General features: G+C 33.0%; 1 protein-coding gene across 2 annotated transcripts; it reads right to left on the minus strand.

Moving 5' to 3' along the window:
- Nucleotides 1-2771: 2771 nt before the first annotated feature.
- Nucleotides 2772-25320, minus strand: LOC105322837 (inhibin beta A chain-like). Of its 2 annotated transcripts, none has more exons than XM_011421738.4 (4): nt 24959-25320; nt 7294-7436; nt 6402-6641; nt 2772-5269 (listed from the first exon to the last, which is right to left on the minus strand). In XM_011421738.4, exons 2-4 carry the CDS (start codon nt 7409-7411, stop codon nt 4434-4436), a joined length of 1194 nt encoding a protein of 397 aa, XP_011420040.3. In that variant the 5' UTR covers nt 7412-7436; nt 24959-25320; the 3' UTR covers nt 2772-4433. The 2 variants fall into 2 exon arrangements, with proteins under 2 accessions (XP_011420040.3, XP_019920628.3); XM_020065069.3 differs by having other exon boundaries at nt 7294-7433; nt 24959-25319.
- Nucleotides 25321-26391: the final 1071 nt, after the last annotated feature.

The raw sequence follows: 26391 nt of genomic DNA on the forward strand, positions 1-26391 counted from the left end.
ATGTGCATACAGTTTTGATTGTTGTGAAATTTTCTAGCTGTTGCATCCTTCCCTTAATTAAGTGTACCCTTCAACTATCATTTGCAATTATTTCATTAATATCTATATTATATTAGTTGTTAAAAATCATGTTTTCCAACATGACATCTTTGGTATCTTCGTGGCAAGTCATGATAAATGTAAGTGGAGTAGCTGAAGATCGTATGTATTGGAATGTCAACCGAAACGCCCCTATTTGATGGGTAAACTCGACAAGTCATCAGATTTCACTTCTTGTATGTACTATATGCACGATTTCTCTCTTCTGTGGGAATAAATACGTGGCTGTTAGACGTAGGATGAGTGGCTATTAGGTGTTTTGCACTCAATTGAGTTTGCAAAGTCATCTAATATACTTTTGAACCAATACACCCGGGATAGGTTTTGTTCAATTCATATATATAATTATACACACACACGCACGCACGCACGCACACGCACACGCACACACACATATATATATATAGTCACAGTGTCAAGTAATATATATTAAAATTTAAAAAAAATACTAATCGCAAAAGGTTAGCGCTTTCATTTCTTCCTAAGACGTTTCATAATACATTTAAAAACCAAATTTGCTGTGCGAGTTAGCAATACAATACAACTTTGAGGTTAATGTTGTGTCTGTATGTTGCAACGCATTAAAAAAAACATTCCTGCTCCGCTTTGCGGTGGTTTTCTTTTGATATCGTTAAGGTTGAAGGTTTTGAAATTTATTTTGCAGAAAAGATATTGGTAATATTTGAAGCAAAAAGTGGATAAATTGTTTCAGATCTAAATTTTATGGGTTTCTTTTGGACCAGGTGTTTTTTTTTTGTTTTTTAGACGTTTTAAGCCTTGACCTCCGGGGATCAGAGGGAGACACAAAGGGTAATGCACATACCGACTACTTACATGCAACTTTTTCAAGTAATCCCTTTCAAACACATGCAAGTGAGTTTTATGACTAATTCATTAAAACATTTCTAGCAAACTTTTAAAAGATACCAACAGCACAACTGTTGAGCACCGGAAATAACGTCATTTAGTAGTTCAATACTGGATACGCACTCATTGAACTGAAACTGAAGACATATACATTTTTAATATAATTATTCGGTAGATACATTATTATACACTTTGTATATATATATTGGTTATTGTTCTTTGTTTCTAAATCTGAAAAAGTAACAAATAAAAATTACACCATTAATTACTTGAGACACCAATAATGTTGGACTCTCTATACAATGCAATTGTATCAATATATCTTTGAAGTTGTTCAAAATTTTTACTCTATTCTATAACCGAACAAAATTTCTGAAGGATGAATTTAAAAGGTACATAATTTACTTTCAAATTAAGAAATGAGACATATATAAAACTAGTTTGTGAAAGAATGTTTGTTTTTCAGTAACTGTTCCAAAATCAATCAACCAAAAGCTTTGAATCACGCTCAAGTTTTCGTGACAACTAATCGCACAAAAATCACCAGATCGCTGTTAATCCATCAGACTTTATTCAGTATATTTTAATATTGTCGATGGATTTTAATGGGTAAAAGCAATATTTATAAAAAGAAAGCTGATATTTTGAAGTAGCTTTGAAAAGGCGATATAAATGTAAATGCTTACCAAAGCATTAGGTGAATTAGGCTGGCACTTACTTATTGTAAAAGTACCCAATGTCTAAGTGTTCGTGTACCTGTTTTTATACAGAGGGAACATATATACTCTCTCTCTTTCTCTTTCTCTCTCTCTCCTTAACCATAAAGGCGACATCTTTTTAAATGCAGAATCATGCATGTTAAGCTAGATTTATTGTACTATTAAAAGAAAAATATAAACGTTGGAAATCGGGTATCATACAAGTAGTAGTAATTTTAATTAAAACCATTTTTTTATGTTTTGCGATGATATATATAATATGCATAACATAGTATCTTACCGTTGAGGCCATTTTTATGTAGTATTGTTTCAGTCAAATTCTTACTATAGACACAATTTTATTGTTTTATCATAAAACAGATTCTTAAACGTTAATTTATTTCGTATTGAAGAAATAAAAACCGAAACAAAATTCACATTTTGTAACTATCTTGATTAAATTAGATGTTTATTAAGATTTGTTGTTGTATGCAATTCTTCTTTTCAGGAATGAATAGCGATATTTTGAGCAGTCATACTTATACTGCAGCAAGTGCGATAAACATTTTCTCTTGCGATGCGATGATACATGTACATAATTAGTCTTACATGTAACTATGCTTCTAAGTTCAGTGAAGAGATGATGTCATTATATGTTATTATATAATAAAATTCAGATTAAATTATACAAAATAATACAATCAAATTATTATGTAATTTGTAAAAATATATCCATAAAAAGATTTGTGTGTCGAGAATCAAAACAATATACATTATGTCTAAAATATATCAATTAAACTCGCAGCAATAACAAATTTGCAAAGAAAACATTTACAAAGACAAAGTAAACAAAACTGCAGCACTAAGTTTAAAACAACTTTTCAAAGTCACTTCAATCTTAGTTGTTATCTTTACTTCGGAATGTTTTATGTATTAACAATTGATTGAAAATCTTTGAAAAATTAAATCCTTTGAACCCCTTGCGGAGTTTGCTGCACAGCGATTGATATGAGCCAGGTCTTTAATGACATTTTAAATATTCAGTTAGAAATGACAGTAGTTTTGAACGATTCATTGTGTATTTTGATTTTTTTTTAATCGCGAACGATTATTTTCAGATATGTTCCATTCTTAGGCCTGACTAAGGTCATAAGTAAATATTGTATGGTAATCATGCGATTCTTTTTTTCTTATCATTTGATATTACTCATTGCCGCTCTCATAAACAACGTTTGATCAAGTATCTGCTCATGTCGTCATTAATATGAGCTAATTTTGCAATTTGTAAATGAATAAGTATATAGTCTTTTTTCTTTAAATATTGCCTGTGGAAGTTTAGAGCGCAGGTCTAATCAAGTACAATTTTTACTTATGTTTCCGTTTATATAATTATTCACATCGTAGTAAAATATAGAACATGTACCTGAACAAGCCTGTGCTCAACGTTACTCAGTCGAAAAACACCCAGTTTTTTTTTCTAAAAAACTTTCATTGATCAAAATAAGACATTCTCTAATTTCTTCATTGTACATCATGAGGAGAATTTGGTGATAATCATTTCGTACATATTTTCTAAAAATGATTTCAACCATCTAATTAATAAGTGCCTTTAAAGAACTTTGTTTATTTTGACCTTTGTTTACTTTTTTTTCTACTCCGTTAGTACCCAAATGTGTCGAGTTACTTTTTGGGAGTTGATTTTAATCAACTCTCCTATGCAGTTACTCTGGCAAACCGAAAGTGAAACAGTGTTTGGACCTAAGCACAAATCATCACCGCTGACAAGACTAAGTTCTTGAAAATAATAGAAAAAAAATCGATGTAATGTATGCTGAAGCATTGTTTTTCAAGGAAACTTATCTATAAACACCTTGAAAATAGTCAAATTTTATATACTACGAACAATTTAGAAATTTTTGTAGTCTCATGTATTCCTCCGCCAGAGTTAATTTTGTCTCCTTCAACCAGACGCTCGGCTGTCTCTGTAATTCTGCGACAAGAGAGAGGGGGCTCTCTTGCTTGTCGGATATTACCGGAGACAGCCGAGCGTCTAGTTAAACGAGACTAGAGTTCGACATCAATAGTGCTTGGATCCATACAATTTTTAGAATTGTTTCGATAACTAATACATGTACATACTAGTAGTTGAATTTTATCTTTGAATATTTCACAACATGATTCATATGGGGTTTTTCGAAATTCTTGTCGGAAAAGTCTTAAAATTCATATTAAAAAAAGTGCGTAATTCAAATACAAACAAGAAACTAATTGCCATGCAAGATAAATTGATTTTAAAAGAAATGATAATCGATAAAATCAACTCCCGTCAGTACTTCAGTACTTTAATTATTATATGGGCTTTTTTTTATTTGAGTCCTTGTGTAGCAATCTACGTGATGCAATTTCAATCAGTTTGTATAACCAACGTGATGACAAAAAATTTTTACTTTGATCTCAACGTCGTTAATTTTTCATGCAGTATTGCCTTTACTATAAAAAATACTCCACGCATAATTGTGATTTCCGAAGTAAAATAATTTATTTTGCAAAATTCATGTACATAAATTTATTGACTAGAAATATTCTATTAAATAGAAATTAAATAATGAAAATGTACACTAATTTTATAAATAAATGAGAAAAGGAAACGGAAAAAAATGGTGTCATACGTTCACATACCCATGATAAAAATATATAAACATGAAAGCTAGCAAGCAATTCAGTAGGCACGCATTCCAACAAATGTAGGTGTTTTACAAATGAGAACTGTTATAAACTACAACCACATTGTAACACATTTCCGTTTTTTAAAGTTAAAATCCCGATGCGGTCCCGAAGAACTAAAAAAGTACTTGTCTCTTCGCTTTCTGTAACTTGACAAACGGAATTTTCCGAACTAACTCTCGGCATTTCCGGAATATTTTGATTTAGAGATAAACCACCACAGCCTCCAATACAAGAGGAGTAGGTAACTCCACTGGGAAACAAAATGTTCTGTTCGAATCCCATGTCGGAAAACGACACAAACTGTTCGTACCTACAACAGTTTTGAGTATCATTCGATAACAAGCAGGGATTATTATCTAGATTTCGTTTTGATCGATGGTTCTGTTTCAACCGATAAATAAGAAATGGTCTATGATAATGCAACTCTTTGGGTTTCTTCCCTCTTTTCTTTTTCGTATTTCTCTGTCTTCTATTTTTACGGTTCTTTCTTTTATTCTTCCTCGATCGCTTCCTTTTCCGCTTTGATGGGTGTGTTTTTAAAGGAAAAGTTATTCTGGTACGTTTGTTGCACCTTCTACAGTCTATGCACATGGAAACAGTCCTATTCTGATAGCTCTCAAAGCTGTTTGTAATAGAACGTGGTAGGGAAACTTTATACCAAGCTGTATCATTTGGACGAATCTGTAATTTTGCCACATTTTTTCTTCTTTTAGACCCATTCTGGAGAGAAAACACTTTTAACACTATTCGCCTACTTCCTTTTCGACGTGTTTTTACTTTGAAGTAAATATATATGTCCGCTCCTTGTATATCTATTCCTTCTTCAAAGTACTCATCCGGAATTCTGAATTGCATACAGTGTGGGTCATTTGTTGAGTCTAGAAAAAAAATTAATCATTTTAGATGAAAGTATTTACATTTTGCTTATTTCTAGCCTAAGTAATAAAATCATGTTAAACTATCACCAACTTACTATCAATTTGAAGATGATTAAATCTTGTTGAGATTACGGTAATATTTTTTTTTAATTTTGAAAAACTGTTACGATGAAAACGAATCATAAAAATCATAATTAATAGAAAATACTTTCTTAACAGGTGACTGATGCACAAAAAGGACCTTAAAAATGTACGGAAGAGGGGTGTCAAGCATTAAACGTGATGAAATAATCATTTGATGTTAAACGTTTTTTTTTTTAAATATGGCAATTAAATGTGTATAGGACAGATGCAGTCTGACGTTTCGCCAGAATAAATAAGGGGTGGACCCCATTTTAATTCTGAAGAAAAATGTTAAAATGCGTCCAATTAGCTCAGATGGCAATTAGACAACAATATTTCGCCCCATTCATATGTCTTTTGCCTCATCTTGATGTTTTTTGCCCCATTGACATGGTTTTGCCACATCCACAGTCATGAAGCCATTGTAAGAGTGAGTAGTGGATACGTTGACATATAATTTGCATTGCTTGTTTCGTTAAAAAAAACTATCCTTTGGTTATTGTTTGACCATATTAAACGTGTTTTATTTACATAACAAAGAAAAGGAGGTTATGTCCAAATTAATATTTTTCATCTTTGCAAAAGAAGTAATTTGCTCACTTTCATGTTATGATTAATTTTGGAAATAGTTCTAATTCAAATTTTAAAAAAAACGTGCAAGTGTTCTAAGTTTCCACAACAACTAAATTAAACATATTTGAAAACACGCCTCCGGTTGGCTGGGATGTTACATGTTGTGCGTTGGAGGTCATTGATGTGGAAGGAAGCCAGTATACCTGGAGGAAACCCATGCTCCTTTCCAAGTGGACCACCACTATACCCTTTTGTGAGCATACAACCATTGTCGACAACGGGGATCGAATTCGAACTCGATTGGTCGCAGTGGAGAAAAGCGAGAGTATTGTCCAACGTGCTATGTGGACACCCACTTTCCTTAGCAAGAACAATGTTTTTTTTACCCATGACGTCAAGAGAAAGAACATAATACAGCTATATATGAAATTCTCACCTGCCGGGCGTGAAAAAACTGGCGGGAGATTGACAATTTTTACGTCTTTTTTATCGAAGTCCGGAGGTTTCATGGGGGTAAAAATAATCTCGCTGGTCGTCTCATTTTTCTTTGGATCGGTCGATTGTTCGTCGCATCCCATTCGTATTAATTCACAAATTTTTCGTCGAAGCTGATCTAATCGCATTATTGGTTTAAGGTTGATGCGTCTTAGTCCTGACGGAAGGTAGCGAAAATCTCCTAGAAATGCAATCATACAAGGAATACATGTCATTTATGTTCTATATAAGTTTTTTAAATCAATTACTACGATTGAATAAGATCTTGACTCCGTTACGATTGGTTATGAAACGGGGATGTATCAAGTTGTATTATAAATGATAGAAAACATTGTTACTATAAATTTATTTATTCATTCATAAATTTTCTAGATTTTTAATTAATGTAGATTTTTAATCATTCTGATGTTCAAACTCTACTAGTTATTTAACTTTTTAGGATATACAAGATATATGTGTGTGATATACAGGTATGTTACATGTTCTTCTACCTAACGGCTCAAAATTAAAATAAGAAATAAGGTGGAAAGTAAGAACTATGACATAATAATACTTTCTGTCAATCTGAGTTCAAGTGTAAATGTAATAGACTTGTAAAATAAATTCAAAGTTGGACCATCTAGTCTCCTTGAAGTGATATAGGACACTGGGATATACATGTACATGTATCACTAAGGGTGAGCGAACTCTTTTGTCATCTTGTTAAAATTAAATCGAGGCTTGAAGACTCTGGTTGATCATGCCCATAGTTGTTAATGTTTAAATAATACAATGTACGTGTGAAAGCTATCTGGATAAGGCGTTAAACAAGAATAAGCAATCAGTCAGCTTACCTGGTTGTTTTACACCGGGCCATGGGATCTCCGCTGTACTGTAGAACTGCAGAGGTAAAATTAGAAGAACTATCCACAGCGCGGGTTCACTGATTTTCAGAAAGACTGGAATGCACATCTTTGTGAGGTTTTGCAAGCACCTGCTAAAAGAAAATCTTAGTGATAAGGTTGTTACACCAAATTCTATTAGTAGGATCGTACGACGAATGATTTTTTTTCATGTCTATTAAAAGGAGTGATAGGTTAAATCAACAAAATATAAAGTCACGTGCAACGTACATCATGCATCAGACGTTTGTTCTAAATTAATTGACAAAAAAGGATATATAAATATATCTATTCAGGTCATTGTAAGCTACCTTATAAGTTCGATGTTGATGCCAAATTGGGCATCTTGGATTAGCGGATACATGTATACATGCATTGCATACTTTTGTATCTAATGTTTGCTGGCATATACCTTAATATATATTACGTATAATGCAGTGACAAGGTAAGTCACCTGTGTTCCAAAATTTATACGCCTTAATTGTTAAAGATACCAGATGCACACCAGATTGGAATTTCATTCACAGTGTTACATTCCGCTGATGTGATAAAACGTTTACTTTATTCTTGTTGAGCTGCAAATGAATAACAAAAATACAGCTGAATTGCTTGAAAAGATTAATACACGTGTCTCCAGTTTTATGCTGATATAACGATAAAACACTTATACAGGATGAACTTCAGGCTCTGTCAACTGAAAGGTCTGAAAAAAATTGACCGAATAGAATAGCTATGCCATTTAGTCAGATTTTAGTAACCTTTCGTTCCTATTTATGATGACTGAATGGTCGAGCTTCATCCTGAGTTTTCTCCCAAATTGGTTTAAAATTACGGGGAAATATCAAGGGTGGATTTAAAACCTTGAATACTGTTCAGGCAGACAAAACGTAGAAAAAAAGTTTTCTTGATAGAATATTTTACAAATTAAATTATATATAATAATTAACATTTCACCGTCAAAAATAGTAAATGTTTACAGCTAAAAATCCTGAATGTTTATGATATTTTTAGGACACTTTAAGTATATATATTAAGTTATTAAAAATGCACATGTATAGATAATCCTAGATAAATTCTATAAGCAAAAGCAGAATTGGATGAGTGATTTATTAGTTTTGCTTCTATAAAAAATATTATCTGATGGTATTTCGATTTCTAGCTTATATTATATATTGAATATAATTCAACTTTAAATCAAAACATTAACAATTAAAGTACTCTGTTCTCCGATTGAATATGTACCTACCACCGCCAAATTGCTCATTGTGTTTATGATTAATACAAACTAAGGACAGAAACACTTGATAAAGCCATCTTACTTCTAAAACATGTAAAATTTATTTATTTTTTAACAGTTTTCATGTGACTTATAGGTCAGTTGGGCCGGGTGTAATGACATTGTATCTGTAAAATGAATTTTGTAATTATATATACACATATCACTATAATAAACTCTTTACTTAAAGGGGCATGGTCACGATTTTGGTCAAATTTTATTTTTCTGTTTTTATTATCTATAATGCTTTAGAAGTGCATTTCTAATGATCGAATGAAATTTTGGTGTCTGTCGATGAATTTCAAGCAAGATACAGGGCTCACAATTCTTCGTCATGTAAACAAGGCTTACATAGGTTCAATATACCCGTAAAAAAAATTTTTCAAGCTAATTTGTCTATCTTCTTATTCATTTTAAGCATAAATAAACAGTTTCGAGCGATTAACACATTCATTATAGGTCTAAAACGAGAATTTTCACTTCAACATTCAAAATGTAAAAAAAAAATTTGTATACGTAGCGAAGAATCGTAAGTTCTGTAACTCGATTATAACTCAACAAATGACACTCAAATTTTGGTTGTCTATTAAAAATGCCTTACTTTAGCATAAACATTAACATAAAAAATGATTTTTGACCAAAATCGTGACCATACCCCTTTAATACTTACTTTTATACATGTACTATGACCATTGGCAACACATTATGAAATTCCCTTCCAGATGGGTATTACATGATTTTTATTTCTCATGCAATACAATCTGACAATATTTAACATTTTCAACCAAAGACTTAATTTGTAGCTTAATTTTTATGGGCAAATGCACTTGGTTCTAGACATTTCGCTTTTCTATTTCAGTGCATTGTTTTACATTTTGCTTGACGTACAATTAATAAGAAGAACCCATTTGACCTACATGTATGGAATATATTGCTGATCCCTGGAGAAACCGTATAGTTATTTTTAATTGACATTTATAGAATGTAACCTCTCGGTTATGATTTTTACATTGCAGTTGTCAAAAAAGTAGGATATCGGTTATGATTTTTACATTGCAGTTGTCAAAATGATAAAACTCAAAAGTAGGAAATTACGTTTGGTTTATGGGGGAACAGTTTTTCGTGGTTGTTATTTTTTTCCTACCCCTTTTATACTTGAATTAAAAACCAATTTACATCAGAAATATTGATGTCAATGAAGGTTGCTGAAAAAGCGTTAATCCGTATGATCTATGAACAACAGTCTAATCACTCGCTCATGCTCTATTGATGGTTGTAGGTCGGTTGAATTAAGAACGCAGTTCATTCAAAAGTAGAACTCTTGAAAAAAAAAAAAAAAAAAACCTCCGTCTCTAAACTGGCTCATTTGAGAGTTCCCTTAATTGCTTTTGAATTGTCTATGTAGAAAGCCAATTTGACACAAAATTTATTACACCGTATGCTTTTGAGATTAAGGCCACACATGAATTAGATGTCGGAGATCCTGTGTACAAACACTAATGTGTTACCTTTATGGTTGTTGGCTTTTCATTCTACACAATGCTTAATCGTTCGTGTCTACTGCAGTGGAAAAAGGGCCCGTTCCCACATTTTTGACAGATCATTTTTTTATGCACATGTGCTTGAGTATAGTATTGACCATTAAAGATCGGTATAATTTTAAAAAAACGTCTAAATTATAATAAAATCAGATTTATATCATAAAAGGATAATTCAATAACAAAAAAGAGTTAAGTCCTAGGGGTTCATTCAGGGTGGTTAAGGGAGGGGGGGGGGGGGGGGGGTGGGGTTGGTCGGTTCTGTCCTCAAGCACCTGTGACTTTATGTGTAAAAAAAAGATAATTAAGTATTCTTTCTGTTTTCAAAATAAATAGTCATGCATCCTCGGAGAATGTAGATAAATGTGCATCGATATAACATTATACATTGTATTATTTTATATCGTTTAATACAATGTAACCAGTTTCGATATTTGCAACGAACCGATTTAACAGTCAGTTTATTACATGTTATATGATAACATTTTTGGGAGTAGTTTAAATATTCTTAAATATGATTAATTTTAATCATGAAAAAAGATGAAAAAGAGTTAAACACTAAATACAGTCTCATAAACAAAGTACTTGAAGATTTTGAAAATAAATTTATCAATTGATAGTTTCTTTTAAGAACATAATCAGTTAAGCTTAACATTTTGCATAAAAATGGACAATTCAAAGTTTAAATATTTAAATCTTTTATAGTCAGCCAAATTATTTTTAGATTATATACATTTACATACCTTTAAAAGGAGGATATTACGTTAGCAGATCGTGTATATTGTTGGAGTCCACAAACGATCACAGGTTTTTTCTATAGATGTAGTAGATTTTTATAGTGAAACAATAGATTTGCAAAAAGATGAAAAATAAAGTCATGCAAGTACAGTCGTTGTATCTGAATTAATCCCAAACCAAAATACTTCCAGGTCTGACAATGGTGCCAGGTTGCGGTCAATTTGAACTCTTCGTCCGAAGGACTAAGTCATTTTTTTGTTAATGAGCGGAATGCACAGTCATGCAAATTAATTAGTTAATTAAACGAGTGGGCTGGAAAAGCAACATCCTTTTTAAGTTTCCTAAGTGCCGATAGAAGAATTACACAAACCACGAAATCACATTACATTTTTTAAAACTTTTTTTCAACATTGTCACCCACACAATAAAGAGAAAATTTTTTGAAAGTAATTTCTTAAATAGCAAAAGGCCCCTTTTTTGATGATGGTAATTAAAACTAAAGAACACACGCAAAATAGCAAGCCTAATTCGCCCTTATGCCTTGTTTTGGCAAGGTTTTAGAGTACATTCATATGTTTAAAAAATTTAACCTGCGCAGAGATTTCTTTGATTTTGAAAAATCTAAATGAAACGCTACCTTCAATCACAATATATCCAAAAGTAGCTCCAGAACTGACTTCAATTTCTTCATGATTTATATATTTGTGGGAAAAAAGTCTTTGCGTAATCTTTTATATAAAGATCTTGAATGAGCCTTAAGTGCAAATTTATTGAGATTAATTGATTTCGTTTCCGAAACGAACAGGTCGAATGCAATTTTCTAAAGACAAATTTTAAAACAAAAGGCAAGGTACCCAATGAATGTATGTTAAACAAAAAAGGTAACACCAGCAAATTGCTATGACAATGGAACAGATTTCTACCCCATTCACCACAGCACGCTTCATTCATCATTCTTTTAATAACAAATAGATTTGTATAGATTTACGAGGCCTCAGATTAGCCAAAGTAAATAGAACCAAGAAATCTGAAGGTGCGGACCCTCATGTACTTCATTCATAAAATTTGCTAAATCGGTCGTTGGCAAATATGAACGTGGGTTTGCGGATAGAACTGAATACTATTTTCAAAATTAAAAAAGGGGGATAGATTAATGAAAATTTAAAAAGACAAAACTAAAATTGATTCATATATGAATTAAACAAGAAGCAAGCGTCTTCTTTTATTTTATTTTTTGTGTAGGTTGTTTTGTTGGGTTTTTTTTAACACAAAACACCTGCGTTTTTCATTATTTTTTGTTTTAATCTTAGAAAAAATTAAAAATACTTTGATTATTATCTTTAGAATATCACTCAAACATGGTTTATGGTTATGAATATTATATTTTTGCATGTATTGTATCTCTAGTTTTTTTTTAACCCATTCAGATATATAAAGACATGTGGTTTGTTTTCTTTGATACTTTTCTTACAATATTGAATTATAAGATTTAAATTAATGCTAGCATGTCTGTCAATGTTTGTTTAAATAAGTAATCCTTGGTATATGTATTTGAAAGTAAACGCCTTATGGGTCAATTAGAGTCAAAACGATCGTTTTATACTGGTTAAAACTGCTTGACGAGTATTTGACAGTTGGTTACGTGTAATATAATGCATGTATTTAGTTAAAACTTTGACATTATTAACGTCGTTTGGAAGACAATGTTTTTGTATGGTTCTTCTTTTGCTTCTTTCTCGCCTCTGAACTTGTCGCGTTTCTCAGAGATGGCTAAACAGAATTGTACACAACTCTAGGATTTGATAGGCCGGAACATCTGGTTGAGCGCCCTGTTTTACATTTTTTAATTTCGGTTGGTCAACTGTATTTTTTTGGGGGGGTGGGGGGGGGGGGGGTGTTCAAATGGAAATAAGATCTTGCATTTAATTCTATGGGAAAATTATACACTATATTATGAATTGTTATAACTTGAAAACCGTTTAAAATATTGACATGATGTCTTCAGATGCATATATTAAGTGTTATCGGCAATATATATGGTACATTAGATATGGTCCCTTGGATTATCTACATCCCAAGGATTTGGAATTTACTTAATACCCAAAAATCGTTGAAATTCCACAATAAACCATATATATTCTTATTCCTTGTCAAGAGGCATCAAATGGTATATGTCATGGGCCCCGGGGATGCTCTTTACCTTCCTCAAACCGGAAGTGCCCCCCCCCCCCAAAAATGAAAAATATTGGGCCCCGGGGTTGGTCCTGCCCCTTTTCGCACAGGAAATATCCATAAAACGGTTGAGATTCCCACTCCTAAACCATATTTAGTGTCTAAATATCTTGAAAACGATTGAAATCCTTACCCATAAATCATACTCATGTATATTTTTGTCATGTAATGTCGGTTCACCTAGTATACAGTGAATGGCCCTTGGGGAATATCATGAAATTTCAGAAATAGAAAAAAGCAAGTATGAAATCTTTTCGTAAAATTTGACCAATGAGGGTCAATTTTTGAAAATTAAAAAAAAACAATTTGACCAAAATCCTGATCATGCCCCTTTGAGGAGGGTGGGGGTGTCACTAAATTAACCATCAGATATGTCTTAAACTTTGACATATGATATTTTTGGCCATAAACTAACATTTAGTAAAAAAATTCCAAATATTTTAGCTTTAAAATTTGATCACTTTTCTATAACTTTTTAGAGAACTCTTCTAAGATATTTATGAGATTATTATTATCTAAAGATGGCCACGACTCTTTAGACCTCTTAAACCTAAATTGCAAACAATGGCAGTCCTATTTTTATTTTCCCCGTGTTATTTTCGCCCTTTTTTACTTACAAATGGCGTCGCCCCGTCTTGAACTCGCCCGGATCGCTCGCTGTTGACAAGGACAAAAGGTGCGAAAATAAAACGGGGGCGAATATTTCCCTGTATACGGTATATACCGTAAACGCCCTTTTTTACTTGCAAATGGTTTCGCCCCGTCTTGAATTCGCCCGGATAACGTTTTGAATAATTTAAAAGAATTTCGTTTTAAACATAAAAATTTGCCCATTCTTAAATTCGCTCGCTGTCGACAAGAACAAAAAAGGACGAAAATAAAACGGAGGCGAATATTTCCCAGCATACGGTATATACTGGGGAATTTTTGCCCTCGTTTATTTTCGCTGTCGTTGTCAGTTGGCGGATTTAAGACTGGGCGAAGTCCAATGTCTTAATTTATCCCTCTTTAAAACACAAATTAGTCTGGGCGAATTCAAGACGGGGCGAAACCGTTTGCAAGTAAACGAAAATAACACGGGGCGAAAATAACCTGTATACAATATTCGATTATGAATTGTTTTTTTAAGTTGATTTCATTTTATTTTTTTTATCTACTCTTTAGTGAATCAGTGATGAACTTAATATGTCACGCTGTATATACCCTAACTTTTAAATATTCCTGAAACATAATAACGTCTCTCTCGATAAGACATAAGTGCATGTGTACTACGAAACTTTCTACCTCTGACCTTTGACCTTGACCATTCAAATGCCACGGCAACCAGCAACAACGTAACTTATGCTATAAAAAGGTTACACAATTATCATTTTCATTTAGGGGGAAAAGTTGATGTAGCGTGTAGAAGAAATATCCTTCACCTCCAACCCAACTCATCAGTTCAATACTTTATCAAGAGAGAGTAACATTGGGTGTATAGCTATAAAACACACATGTCATCATCTATTGCTGGGAACCCAAAACTTGATGACAGCTTGAGTATCGGATATTTTATTTATTTCTGGAGCCTGACTTCTACCGTTTCAACAGCCTCTTCGTCAGCCGTCAGACGCCGGAAAAACCCAACGCCACGCGGTGGACACCCAAATCATGCGTTAGTACCACCAGCACGTAACCTTTCCTACGAGAAATAAAACCCTCCTTGATATTAATCAGTGTCAATACGCCCTCGGGTATTGGGTTCCATTGATTTTAGCAATAAACCGTAATCCACGGGAGTTAGCCATAGCTTTGAATTATGGTTTGTTTGCCAGAATAGTGAATGGGGGCGCGAATAAAGTGTGTATTTAGATTTGCGCTAATCTTAATCTGGATTATTTAGTTGTTATCACGATAGTTCATTACGAAGTGAAATGATGATTTATTTTCAAACATTTATCAGTGAAACTCTACATGTATAAAGATTGAGACACCTCTATAATGTGACGAACTTTCTTTCTAAATAAACACTAACGGTAAAACTATTAAAATATATTTCCTGATTTTATTTAATGTCCAACAGCGTAGCACAATAGCCTTAGCCTTTCCTATTTTGTTAAACTTTGTATATATTGTCAAATGTTGTACAATCCGAAAGGTATTAAAAACGGTGATTAGATTTTGAATATGATATTCTCTTATTCACTATTGATATCTCAAGTTGTCCCATATAATACCATCATCACAAGGTGGAGAGCTCATGATCATGCAGATATCACTTGTCGAAAGTTTTATACATTGTAAAATCAAAATCACGCCGATTCTGCTCAAATGCACCGAGTGACCTCGTGTATTACGTTACTCGACGTCACGAACCCAAGTCTCCCTTTTTAAAATATGAGATAAATTCAATATCACGTCACGAGGTATTTATTCAAAGTTTTCTATTGATAAAACATGCATCTTGTTGCTGTTCAATTTGAGAAAACCGCCGATGTCAATTTAAGAAACAAATATTTAATTAGGACTTCGGGTGACGTAGGCTCCTTGTTCGTTTACCCCAATTAGCCAGACCTGTAAAATATGGAGTAGGTCACAGCGGATTAAGAAAGAAATCGATTATTGAACAGAAAGCCTTTGATTCACCAGAAGCACATTAAATATACCGATTAGCCGTGGCACTTCGAATACATACTTCAGAAAAATACAGCCCTTGAAAAAAAATTAGGGGATTAACCATGTCAACAGTAAAACTTTTGTGAGGTCAAATGAGGCCCTGCGTTCGTTTGTCGGCAAACATTACTGATGTTGACAAGACATTACTCTTTGTCATGGTCATTCAAAACTTTATTTTAAGGTATTTCAAGGGCGCTAGATAAAATCAGAAATCAATGAAACGGGTCATTTGTATTTCTGCATATAAACTATGCACAGTTTAAACCTATTAAAAATAAAATTAATAAAAAAAAACTATAGCGAATTTTTTGAAGCTTTAGAACTTTAAGTTCGCGGCACTAGGTGTACATGTAAAACGGAATACAATGCCAATACCTTAGAACCCTTCCAGCTTTTGCTATGGAGGGCTAACACCTTTTTCGTGATGTTAAGGAAAAGCTCTTGATTTCGTTGAGTGTTTTTTCTACATGTTTTAAAAAAAATATTTTCTAGAACAGCACGAATAATTACGACCCTTTTTAAAAACTTTATTGTATATTAAAATGTCTCCATTATAGACGGTTGGGGTAAATGTTCGAGGAGTTAAATATGATGCATTTTGTAAAACTTTTATTTCAAATCAGTAAATATGCTATCATTTTTTGTATATCCACCTCTCTCCTTCGATACAAAATTCTGAGACATAGAGACATAAAAATACTGAATCAGATGTACCATCAAGAAGAACGTATTTTGGTCAATAAGATTATTTCCGTTTTCTGGATGTTAGGGTGGGAAGAGCTTCGACGCGTTGTAACTGCAGATATTCATAAAAATGCATTTATAATACATGTATTACATATACATTTTTGGATGGTAGTGAACGTACGTATGAATTGTTATGTTCGTTCTTGAAAGTATCTTTTAGAAAGGTTAATTAGGGCAGTAGTGTTTGGCAGCAAATTCGTCAAAAAAGAACAAAAAAAGAAACAGGCTAATACATACTAACTGTCATTTCAGTGAAGAAAGTAAAGGAAAACTCCGCGCCTTGCTTGAGATTTTAAGTGCGATCCCATTATCGGGCAGTTGGAAACAGTTCTGTGTCACTGGGCCATTTCCAAAGCGTTATCTCAAAGCCTTGTAAATATTGGCTTCCGGAAAAGACTAAAAAGGCACCTTATCGAGCCGTTTTGGGCAAAAAAGTTCTATTTTCAGATAGAACTGGGTGGCACATAGAAATCAGGCGATCACGAACATTTTGGGGTTTTTTTTTTTTTATTGTGTATACCCCCATTAATTGCTCGCGGCAATGACGCCATGGTGTTGTGTAATGGACATTGAGCAACATTCGTGCAGAACATGAAGACCAAAACAAATCAAACACGATTCAAGAAGCACAACCCTTGCATACCGTTAGACGCAAGACCATTGATTTTTTTTTAGTGTCATGTAAGAGCTATCGCCTTTATAAATTTGAGGGGACAAAATGATTGAGAAACTATCAGATGATTGAAAGATAGCAGATAATTAAAAAAACACACCTTAAATTCATTCATTTATTTAATTATTTACATATTGCGATTGAGTTAAATCTCTCTCTCTCTCTCTCTCTCTCTCTCTCTCGTATTAATGGTATTTATTAAACCTTATCATTTGTATGTATTGTTGGTTATTTAGAAATCATGATGACGTAGGGTCATAAATTGGATTCATTTGGTACCTCTCAACCCCCCCCCCCCCCCCCCAGAAAACAAACAAACCATAATTGTAAATGTGATGCCTTTTGATAAGTGATTCAAAATGAGTTTTTTATGATATAAACATATCAATAACTGTATTCATTAAAAAAAAAAGTTGTCGCACTTCTGTTTTTATGATTGGTGATCGACAGAGACCATCGATAGGGAAGGGAAGTTATTGGCGTGTCAAATTGTAAAAACAAATGTACTCTTCGATACACTAGATGTCCCCCGATCCCCCTCTCCCCTATATGAGATCCCTCTATAAGATTCAGACAATTTCCACTCCGTAATCTCTTAGGCACGCTCTCTGTTTTTCCCCTTAAAGGGAATACCAGCGAGTCTTAATTGAGAGACATTGATAGTGATTAGTCCAAACAACCTAAGAAGCGCTCATCGGCCTTTCCATCAGTAAGCGAATGAGAATTGGCGTGGGCGTTTTTTTTTTTTAGAACCTTTGCACGTCGGGACTGATACTATCGTAAGTCAGAGATTAGGCGCGTGGGGAGATCAGCACGTGATTACGCGTGATCTCTGTGTTGAGAGTGAAGCTGTACAAATAAGAGAAAGAACTTTAATAACAGATTATTAAGTGTTGTTGTTACATGTAGTTATAATTATCACATATGTTAAGATTACATAATGAAAAAAAAAATAATGATATTACATGTAGTAAAATTAAAGACATTTAAAAGAAAGTATAAAAAAGATAAAAGGATAGGTTTGTATTTAATTGAGTAAAATGGAAAGTCGAAGCAATTCGTTATATTTATTTCGTGTTGATATAACATTTAAGTGAATAAGCGGTTTTTATTTTTAGATTGAATTTTAGTTTTGAATAATTTTAAATGTTGAGAAATGATATTCCAAGCGTTTCTGAACAAACAATTTTAAAACTGAATAATATTTAAACAATCGCTTTCAAGTAAAGAAGAACATATCAATTATGATTACAGTGTTCTTAATTAAATATTTGCAATGCTTTCATAATCAGATTAAAGCAATCCTCATCTTCAAAGAAAAAACTGCGTCGGCGGATATCTCCTTTTACTTGAAATTAAGGTGGGTGGGTTTTTTCAAACATAGATCTTAATAACCCAACTGATTGGACAAAAATTTATGTTCTTTGGTTTTGTAACTGAGTGATAATTTTGGGGGTGAAACATAAGGAGACAAAAAGAAACACAGAAAGAACATTGCTATCTCTTTGTTGCCTTCCATTAAATCCTTAAAATAAAAATGAACGAAGCTATCGAGATGCCTTTAATGGCATTTTCTAATGTTTGTAAGTCTTATCAATGCAAGACGAAAATCGATTTCGTTTCAACGAGTTTTCATTCATCAGAAACCGGAAGACTCTTCAGTCTCCCGTAATTCCTAGTCTCCTACACATCCCCTTTGATGATTCCGACAGCGATGGGAAATTTCACACATTTCCGAATGTGAAAAACTCGTAAAACGCATTTGCATCATCCCTATGTCTGTATCATCTTTTCTTCTACAATACTTTGTATATGTTATCTATTTTTTAGGGAAGCACCGTTTCTTTCATCTTGCATGTGACCGATTTTTTTTTCTTTCAGGAAAAATGGAATACGAAATGGCAATTGTCTAGTTGGTTGACCGAAGAGCATTAACTCGCATAAGACTATCGACCAAACTGTCAATGGCTACCGCTAGAAATGGTCTTAAACTAGATTAATCGTGATAAATTCTCGGTATGACTCATGCATCTTGCTCTTCCCAGCAACAACGAAAAAAAAATCATTCTCAAACAGAGACCTTATCAGACAAAATGTATATGGTCCTTGTTAGCTAGACTGAATTATATTATAAGCGGTGTGGCACATATAAACCCGAACTTTGTTTTTAAAGGGGCATGGTCACGATTTTGGTCCAAAAATATTTTTTTGATTTTAATATTTACAATGCTACAGTAAGGCATTTTTAATAGGCGACCGAAATTTGAGTGTCATTCGTTGAGTAATAAGAAAGTTACAGGGCTTGAAATTCTTTGCTATGTAAACAAATCGTTTGTTTACATTATGAATGGTGAGGTGAAAATACCAGCTTAGACCTAAAATGAATGTGTTTAAAGTTAGAAACTGTTTATTTATGCTTAAAATGAATAAAATAATAGACAAATCAGCTTGAAAAAGGTTTTTAACTGGTATATTGAAAATATGTAAACAAAAACAGGGCACGAGCCTTGTTTACATCACAAAGAATTGTGAGCCCTGTATGTTGCTTATAACTCCACAAATGACTCTCAAATTTTATTTGATCATTAGGAATGCATTTCTAAATCATTGTAAATAATAAAAACAGAAAAATAGAATTTGACCAAAATTGTGACCATGCCCCTTTAAGTACTTCTTTTGAGAAGACGTGATTTTATTTGATCTTTCTTTATTTGATATTGAATCATAATACTGGCTATGTATATGTACATGTAAATGCACATCTCTTTATTTATTTTACAATATCCAAGTACATTGTACTTGTAGAATTATGATCCATTAGACAAACCGATACATTTTTCGTTCAATGAATACATGTACATAATAGATTTAAGCAGAATTCAAAACTAGTCATCAACATTTCGAATCCTTGTTTGTTTATTTACATCGAAGTACATATGTACACACAGGCACGTAGCATCAGGGGAGGGGGGGGGGGCCTTTTTCTCGCAGCAAGAAATTTTTTAAAATTTACATATAAAAAATGGAACTATCATTTTTTGGGGAGTATGTAAAAAATTGATATGAAAATAAGGAAATGAGGAGTGAAATTGAAGTTATATATATGTTCGCCAGCCCCCCCCCCCCCCCCCCCGCCCCCCACGGATTAGGATTTTGAAGATTTTGGGAAACTTAAAATTTCCCTTATATATTTTTTGTTTTTTTTTTTGTTTTTGCTTGAGAAGATTTTTTGGATGAGTCTGGCCCCCCACTTTCAAAAACAATGCCACGTGCCTGTGTACACATACATATAATTATGCTCGAAAATCAAGTCCAATCCTTGTTTGCCTCCTTATTGAAACAACTTACATGAAAAATTAAAACGACGCTGTCTTTTGACTGACCGTGAAAAATCAGACATCAAACATGTTGTTTACCAGCCCCTACCGCGAACGAAAACACCTGAAATCCAAAGGGGAATTCCGGAATTATTTAACCTGTTAAGACATCAGCAACGAGCGAAGCTAGGAACATCCTTCCTATGCTTACATATAACTGCATATTGCGAAGAAAAGTAAACCTAAACAATTTCTTTCCTAGTCGTTCATTTAAAAAAAACAAAACTCTGAAGCTGACAGGCGCGGATCAAAGATTTTTTTCGGGAAGATGGATCCAAAAGGATTTTAGTTTCTTTAAAACTTTAGCTAGGTTGGGGTCCGTTGTCTTTATTCATTTATATATATATATATATATATATATATATATATATATATATATATATATATATATATATATATATATATATATATATATATATATATATATTTATTTATTTATTTATTTATATATTTATTTATTTGTTGATTTGTTGGTTTATGTATTGAATTTTATACTGTAACTGTGATATTTACGTTGTACAAGATTAAGCGCCCTTCAATTCCCACATGCTTGAAGGGTGAATTCACATCTACATGTAAAATATTTCATTAAATATGTATAACCAGTATACGTACGTGTATATATGTACCTCTCAGAAAATATGACGAGTAATATTGTTCATTTATATAATAAACATTTCAAACCATTTATTTTGAAACATTTGAAATATGTTACATTGTATGTTGATTTTGCTATATATATATATTAAATGTTGTTGACCCGGTCATGGAAGGGTGTAGACAAGTCTTCGATCTAGGAATTTATTGGAAACGCCATGCAGATAATGGCTAAACTCATTCTTCATTTTGTATACATTATAAGTAAACGGTTAAATTCATAATAACAATCTCAATCGTACACAAAACAATTATTAAGCTCGTTGCAAAGCAACGAGTGGATCTTCCGTTAAAGTCGGAAGTAAAGCTGGAAGTTCCTGTAAGAAGCAGAGCTCTTAAACCAATAACAAGAGTAACTAAAAATAAAAAGATGAAAAAATCGATTTATTCCTGTTAAGACTTAACAAAATACGAATGATTTTAAGTACGACTTAACAGAAATATTTCCGTCAAAAAGTTTACACAAATATTATCACGTTAATACGTAATCATATTTTCTAAGAAGCCCATCGGGCTTCCAGAATCTGAATCCGGGACCAACCAAGTTCATATCCAAGTTAACCTTTTAGCATAGATGTTTATTTCTTTAACAAATGAATGATTTGTAGAAAGATCAACGAGTTTCGATCGCAGAATTTTGCTCATTAGTACTGCAATTATGTGCAATTCAATAGATTCCGATATATATCTTTATATTGCTTATTAGTACTGCAATTATGTGCAAGAAAAAAATTCAATAGATTCCGATATATTATTATACATGTATATTTGGCAGTAATTGCTTTTGAAGAAGCACATGTCCACTTAATAATCACGGAAATGATAGATGGGAAGTCATAATTAAGAAATTAAGGAAGTGAAACATTGACTACAATTAATCTTATTACGGTATATTTACATGATACATGTACATTGTATCAAATGAAAATGAATGTGCACGAAACACATGGTTAATAGGTTACTTAATGTTTTGTGTGTCCTTAAATAAGGGACAAAAATCTGCATTGTATCAGCCAATTTATCTGGGTATCGGCGCACACACGGGTTAACCTATGATGGACTAGTGTCCCATCCAGGGGAGCCAATGTCTCTCATCCGCGGCTTACATGTAGCAACACATGAAACAGGAGATAAGCACCGACCCTATGTGCCTCATGGCGTGGAGAAGGATTTAACTGTTACTTACAATTGCATATGAAGTCAAGCTTTATTCTGTCTGTCACAAGGACAACTGTCAACTGACGTGAAGGGAGGTCGACAATGGTTTTCGAGGGGTATCAATTTCAACTGTTACCATCCCAAACAGACCCTATTTAATTAATTATACTAAATGTCTGAATTTTAAAGAAAAATTACTGCTTTTTAACTTTGTTTTAAATAATTGATCAACAAATTAACTTAAATTCTACGGCGAATCATACGCGCATAATTTACATGCATGTAATAGTTGGTTGTGTTACCCGTTGCCAAGTGTGTTGCTAACGCTGAGAGTAATAGAACGTATTATAAACTAGTACGTTTAAACCAATCGTATTTTAGTATATAACGTGAAAAAATAATTACATTCTTTATTACACCTGTAAAACTTTAATTACTTGGTCATAGTAAAGTCAAAAGGTGCATCTAAGATATTGATATTCAATTAATTGTAGACGACTCTGCGCTGTTTTCTGTACCGGGGAACATGACGAAGGTACAAACCCTTTGTAATGATATAATATTAAGTGATTTTCGAGGAATTTCATTGTAATAGTTCCTTGCCATTTCATTATAATTGTTTTAATCTGTAACAGTGTCATTATTTTTTTAATTAGCTCTTGGAATGCCGAGAAGTGTTATTGCATGTCTGGAATGTTTGGAACGATGTCAGCAAGTGTTTTACGACTTAGGGGCTTGTTTCACACTGTTCAAAAGTGCTTATTGCCTAAAAGGAAGTGTATTAATTTTAGTGTTGAGGTATTTTTCATGGAATATCGGAAAGGAGAGAACCTTTCTGCGAATTAAGCTCTGTTAGATAGCATGTTCTCAAGATCTCAGAATCCGGCAATCTGCGTTTTAAACGAAATTTATATTCATTGTTTTAAATGCTATAACTATATGCATCATATAGTACTTTATGTCATTGATGAATATATTATATATTCGACGTTCTACTGCCTTAACAGGTCTCAAATGCAATTTTTCTGCATTCTAGACTTTGAACATGCAGTCCTTAATTAGATGAGGTAGCATATTAGAGGGTTTCCGTAAACGACTTTTTTCTGCATACTAGATTTCAAGCATCCCTTAAAAAAGATAAGCTAGATTGTTGCGGATTTTGCATTCATCCTAGAATTCGGACAATACTTGGTGAAAGGTAACACATTTCATAATTGATTTTCAGGTGTGGTTAGACAGTTGCATTTTTAATGCATTGTTATGGCCCTTAACCATTTTAGACTGACGCCAAAAAATTACAATTTGTCCTTGAAGAAACAGCAGAAACACAACACCTTTTTATGACTCAGACCTTGTTTCTAGCTATGTTTAAAATTCAATATACAATATACTGTATATGGAAAGTACCTTATCATAAATTGTACTATTTCATAAATGATTAAAAATTTGAACCTTTAATGTCCATGACCTTTTTACAATTTTTAAGACAAGAGACAGAGAACAACGTATTTGTGCTCTTGGCAAAAATTAGTTTTTGTGGGTTTTAACATACTGGGTTGATTATAACCAGAACGAGTGGAAAACAGTTCTTACCACATGCTAGTTTCCCTGCTTAAAGTTTTTTTTAAGGATTGTACATGTAAAGAAAGCTTATATTTTAACAGGAAAAATAAACGAACCTCTGCTTACAATTTTTCCATTTCTGGTCATAAAAAATGCAGTCGCAGTTCAGCCATTAAGACAGCTGAAAAGGTGATTTCGTGGGATACAGACCATTATCTACAATAGCTGTGGAGCCCTGCTAGACAGACTCTTGTGGACCAAAGCACTGCCATTTTGAGCTTAGTATTTTTCAATGTGATTGCAGTTCTATATTATCATGACACTAACAGAATGCAAAAGACCACTTCACCTTTAAAGATGGATGCGACAGGTTTCTTTCGATAATAAATGGGCTGCCGTCGCAGAATTCATTAATGGGAGACGATTGTGGGATTAGAGTTATCAAACCGCGCTCAAAACACGATCTGGTGGCTGTACGACATAGATTGTCAATTGATTTGTATTCTTCGAATCATTTATTCTGTCGTTTGACAAAACGTCAACAGTATCTCCGCTCGTCCATGAGGCAAACACACAACTATATAAATATACGCACTTAAGCGTTTGTTTTTTATCCGATCTTAAACCCCGTCTATGTTGAAATAGTTGTAAAAAACGGCAGACCAATACATCAATGCCAAGCTAGCAGTGCGTAGTAAGACCAGACGAGCAATCGGAGTATAATTAGGAAGTCAACATCATACCATAACTGATCTTTCTGTATTTTGATACTAATCCGGCCGGATTTTTTAAAAATCTTATTAATGACTATAATAACGCCTATTAAGCGTATTCTAACCTAACATTTTCCAATTTCTTTTTTATTGGTATCAACATATGTATATACAATATTACAGTAATTAATAAAAAAAAAATTCTTTCAAATAAAGTCTAATTTTTGAGGGGTACAAAGATTACGATATTCGAATAATTTAATGACGATTATATTCCTACATCCACTTACCTTATTCTATACAGTCCGGTACTCAGTGATGAGTTCTAACGCTCTTCATTAATTTGTTGTTAAAACACAAAATCCTTTAAAGGGTCGGCAGTAAATGAAGAAAAGCCTCGGAGACATGGTACTTAAGTACCAGCTCACAACAATATAGACCAGAAATGAGAGAATTTTTTTCCCGCCAGAATTATTGATTAAGTAAGGTCAATATCATAATATTTCATAACCGTGATTTATGTGTTAATATCGGACAAAGCGAGTTGTAGAGGACGGAACGTTCTCACACGGCCCAGGAATTCCTATACTCCAGGAATCGGCGGTCCAGGCCTCCGGATCTGGGAAATATATCTACAGATTATCGTAAAAACGGATCGGGGTAAAATGCTTTTGAAATGGACCCGCTGAAAGCGATAATTCAATCACATGGAATGTTGTTTTTTTTTATTCTCTTACGTTAACTTTGTTCTGGCTTGACATGTACTTAAAAGTGTTGCTACAAAGATGAACCGGTGTCACAAGTGCAATATATATGCTCTGGATAGCGATTAACTGATGACCAAGGCGCGAGTTTTGCCGACAGTCGTAAATTATAGTCCAAATTAGACAATTATAAAAAAAAAACAATATAAAGCACTGCCGCGATTTTTTTTCTTTTTCTTTTTTTTTGCTCTTTTACTACAATTGTTTACTAGTAGAAAAATACACAGACTCTATAAGACCGGTTTGTATCAAGTGGGAGATATATATGAAAGTCTTGGAACCATTTGCGAATTTTAAACTAATTTAATTCTTTTTAAAAGATAAATTTTTAACGATATAATGATATTTTCCGGAGACTTTTGTTTGAATAAATTTCAATTTAACATGTGGAAATTAAACACTTGGGTAAAAAAAACATGTTTATTAAAAATTTGACCTCTTTTTATTACCAAACTACCAGTCTCGTTCAAACTCGTGATATAGGCTTTGTAGAATTAATGTATAAACGACTATGGAGTTGACACATGTAATTTTATTTACTAGCAATTATTTAAGCCAAGCTGCTGTCCGCTTTATAAGAGAAAGGACCGTCATAATTGTCTCAATTGCGCACTATGAGCACTTGAGAAGTTTAAAAAATATATTTAAAATAGCTATAATAAGTTTTTTTTAAATCGATTAAATTTCTGAAATTGTTTAATAACTAGCATCTTCAAGATATGTGTAATCTTGGCAAACATAATTATATACTATTACATACATGTAATTAAAATTATGAAGTCATAGGCGTCGGAACCGGGGGAAGGGGTGGGTAGGCTTTTTTGCAAATTAAAACATTATTAAAAGAAATTGTATGTAATTGAACCCGTCTTTGAAATAGATAAAGATTAAGTACTTGTTATATCTTCATTTGACGGACGATCACATCAGATACCTCTTTTTCCATTTATTGTCATTTG

Source organism: Magallana gigas, chromosome 10 (genome assembly GCF_963853765.1).
Source record: "Magallana gigas chromosome 10, xbMagGiga1.1, whole genome shotgun sequence".
NCBI classification, from domain to species: domain Eukaryota; kingdom Metazoa; phylum Mollusca; class Bivalvia; order Ostreida; family Ostreidae; genus Magallana; species Magallana gigas.

Coding starts and splice junctions, on each gene's coding strand:
- LOC105322837 (XM_011421738.4), bottom strand. CDS start 7,411: ATGTGCATTCCAGTCTTTCTGAAAATCAGTGAACCCGCGCTGTGGATA. Junction 6,642..7,293: donor GCCCGGTGTAAAACAACCAG/GTAAGCTGACTG, acceptor TTGCATTTCTAG/GAGATTTTCGCTACCTTCCG. Junction 5,270..6,401: donor AGTTTTTTCACGCCCGGCAG/GTGAGAATTTCA, acceptor TTTTTTTTCTAG/ACTCAACAAATGACCCACAC.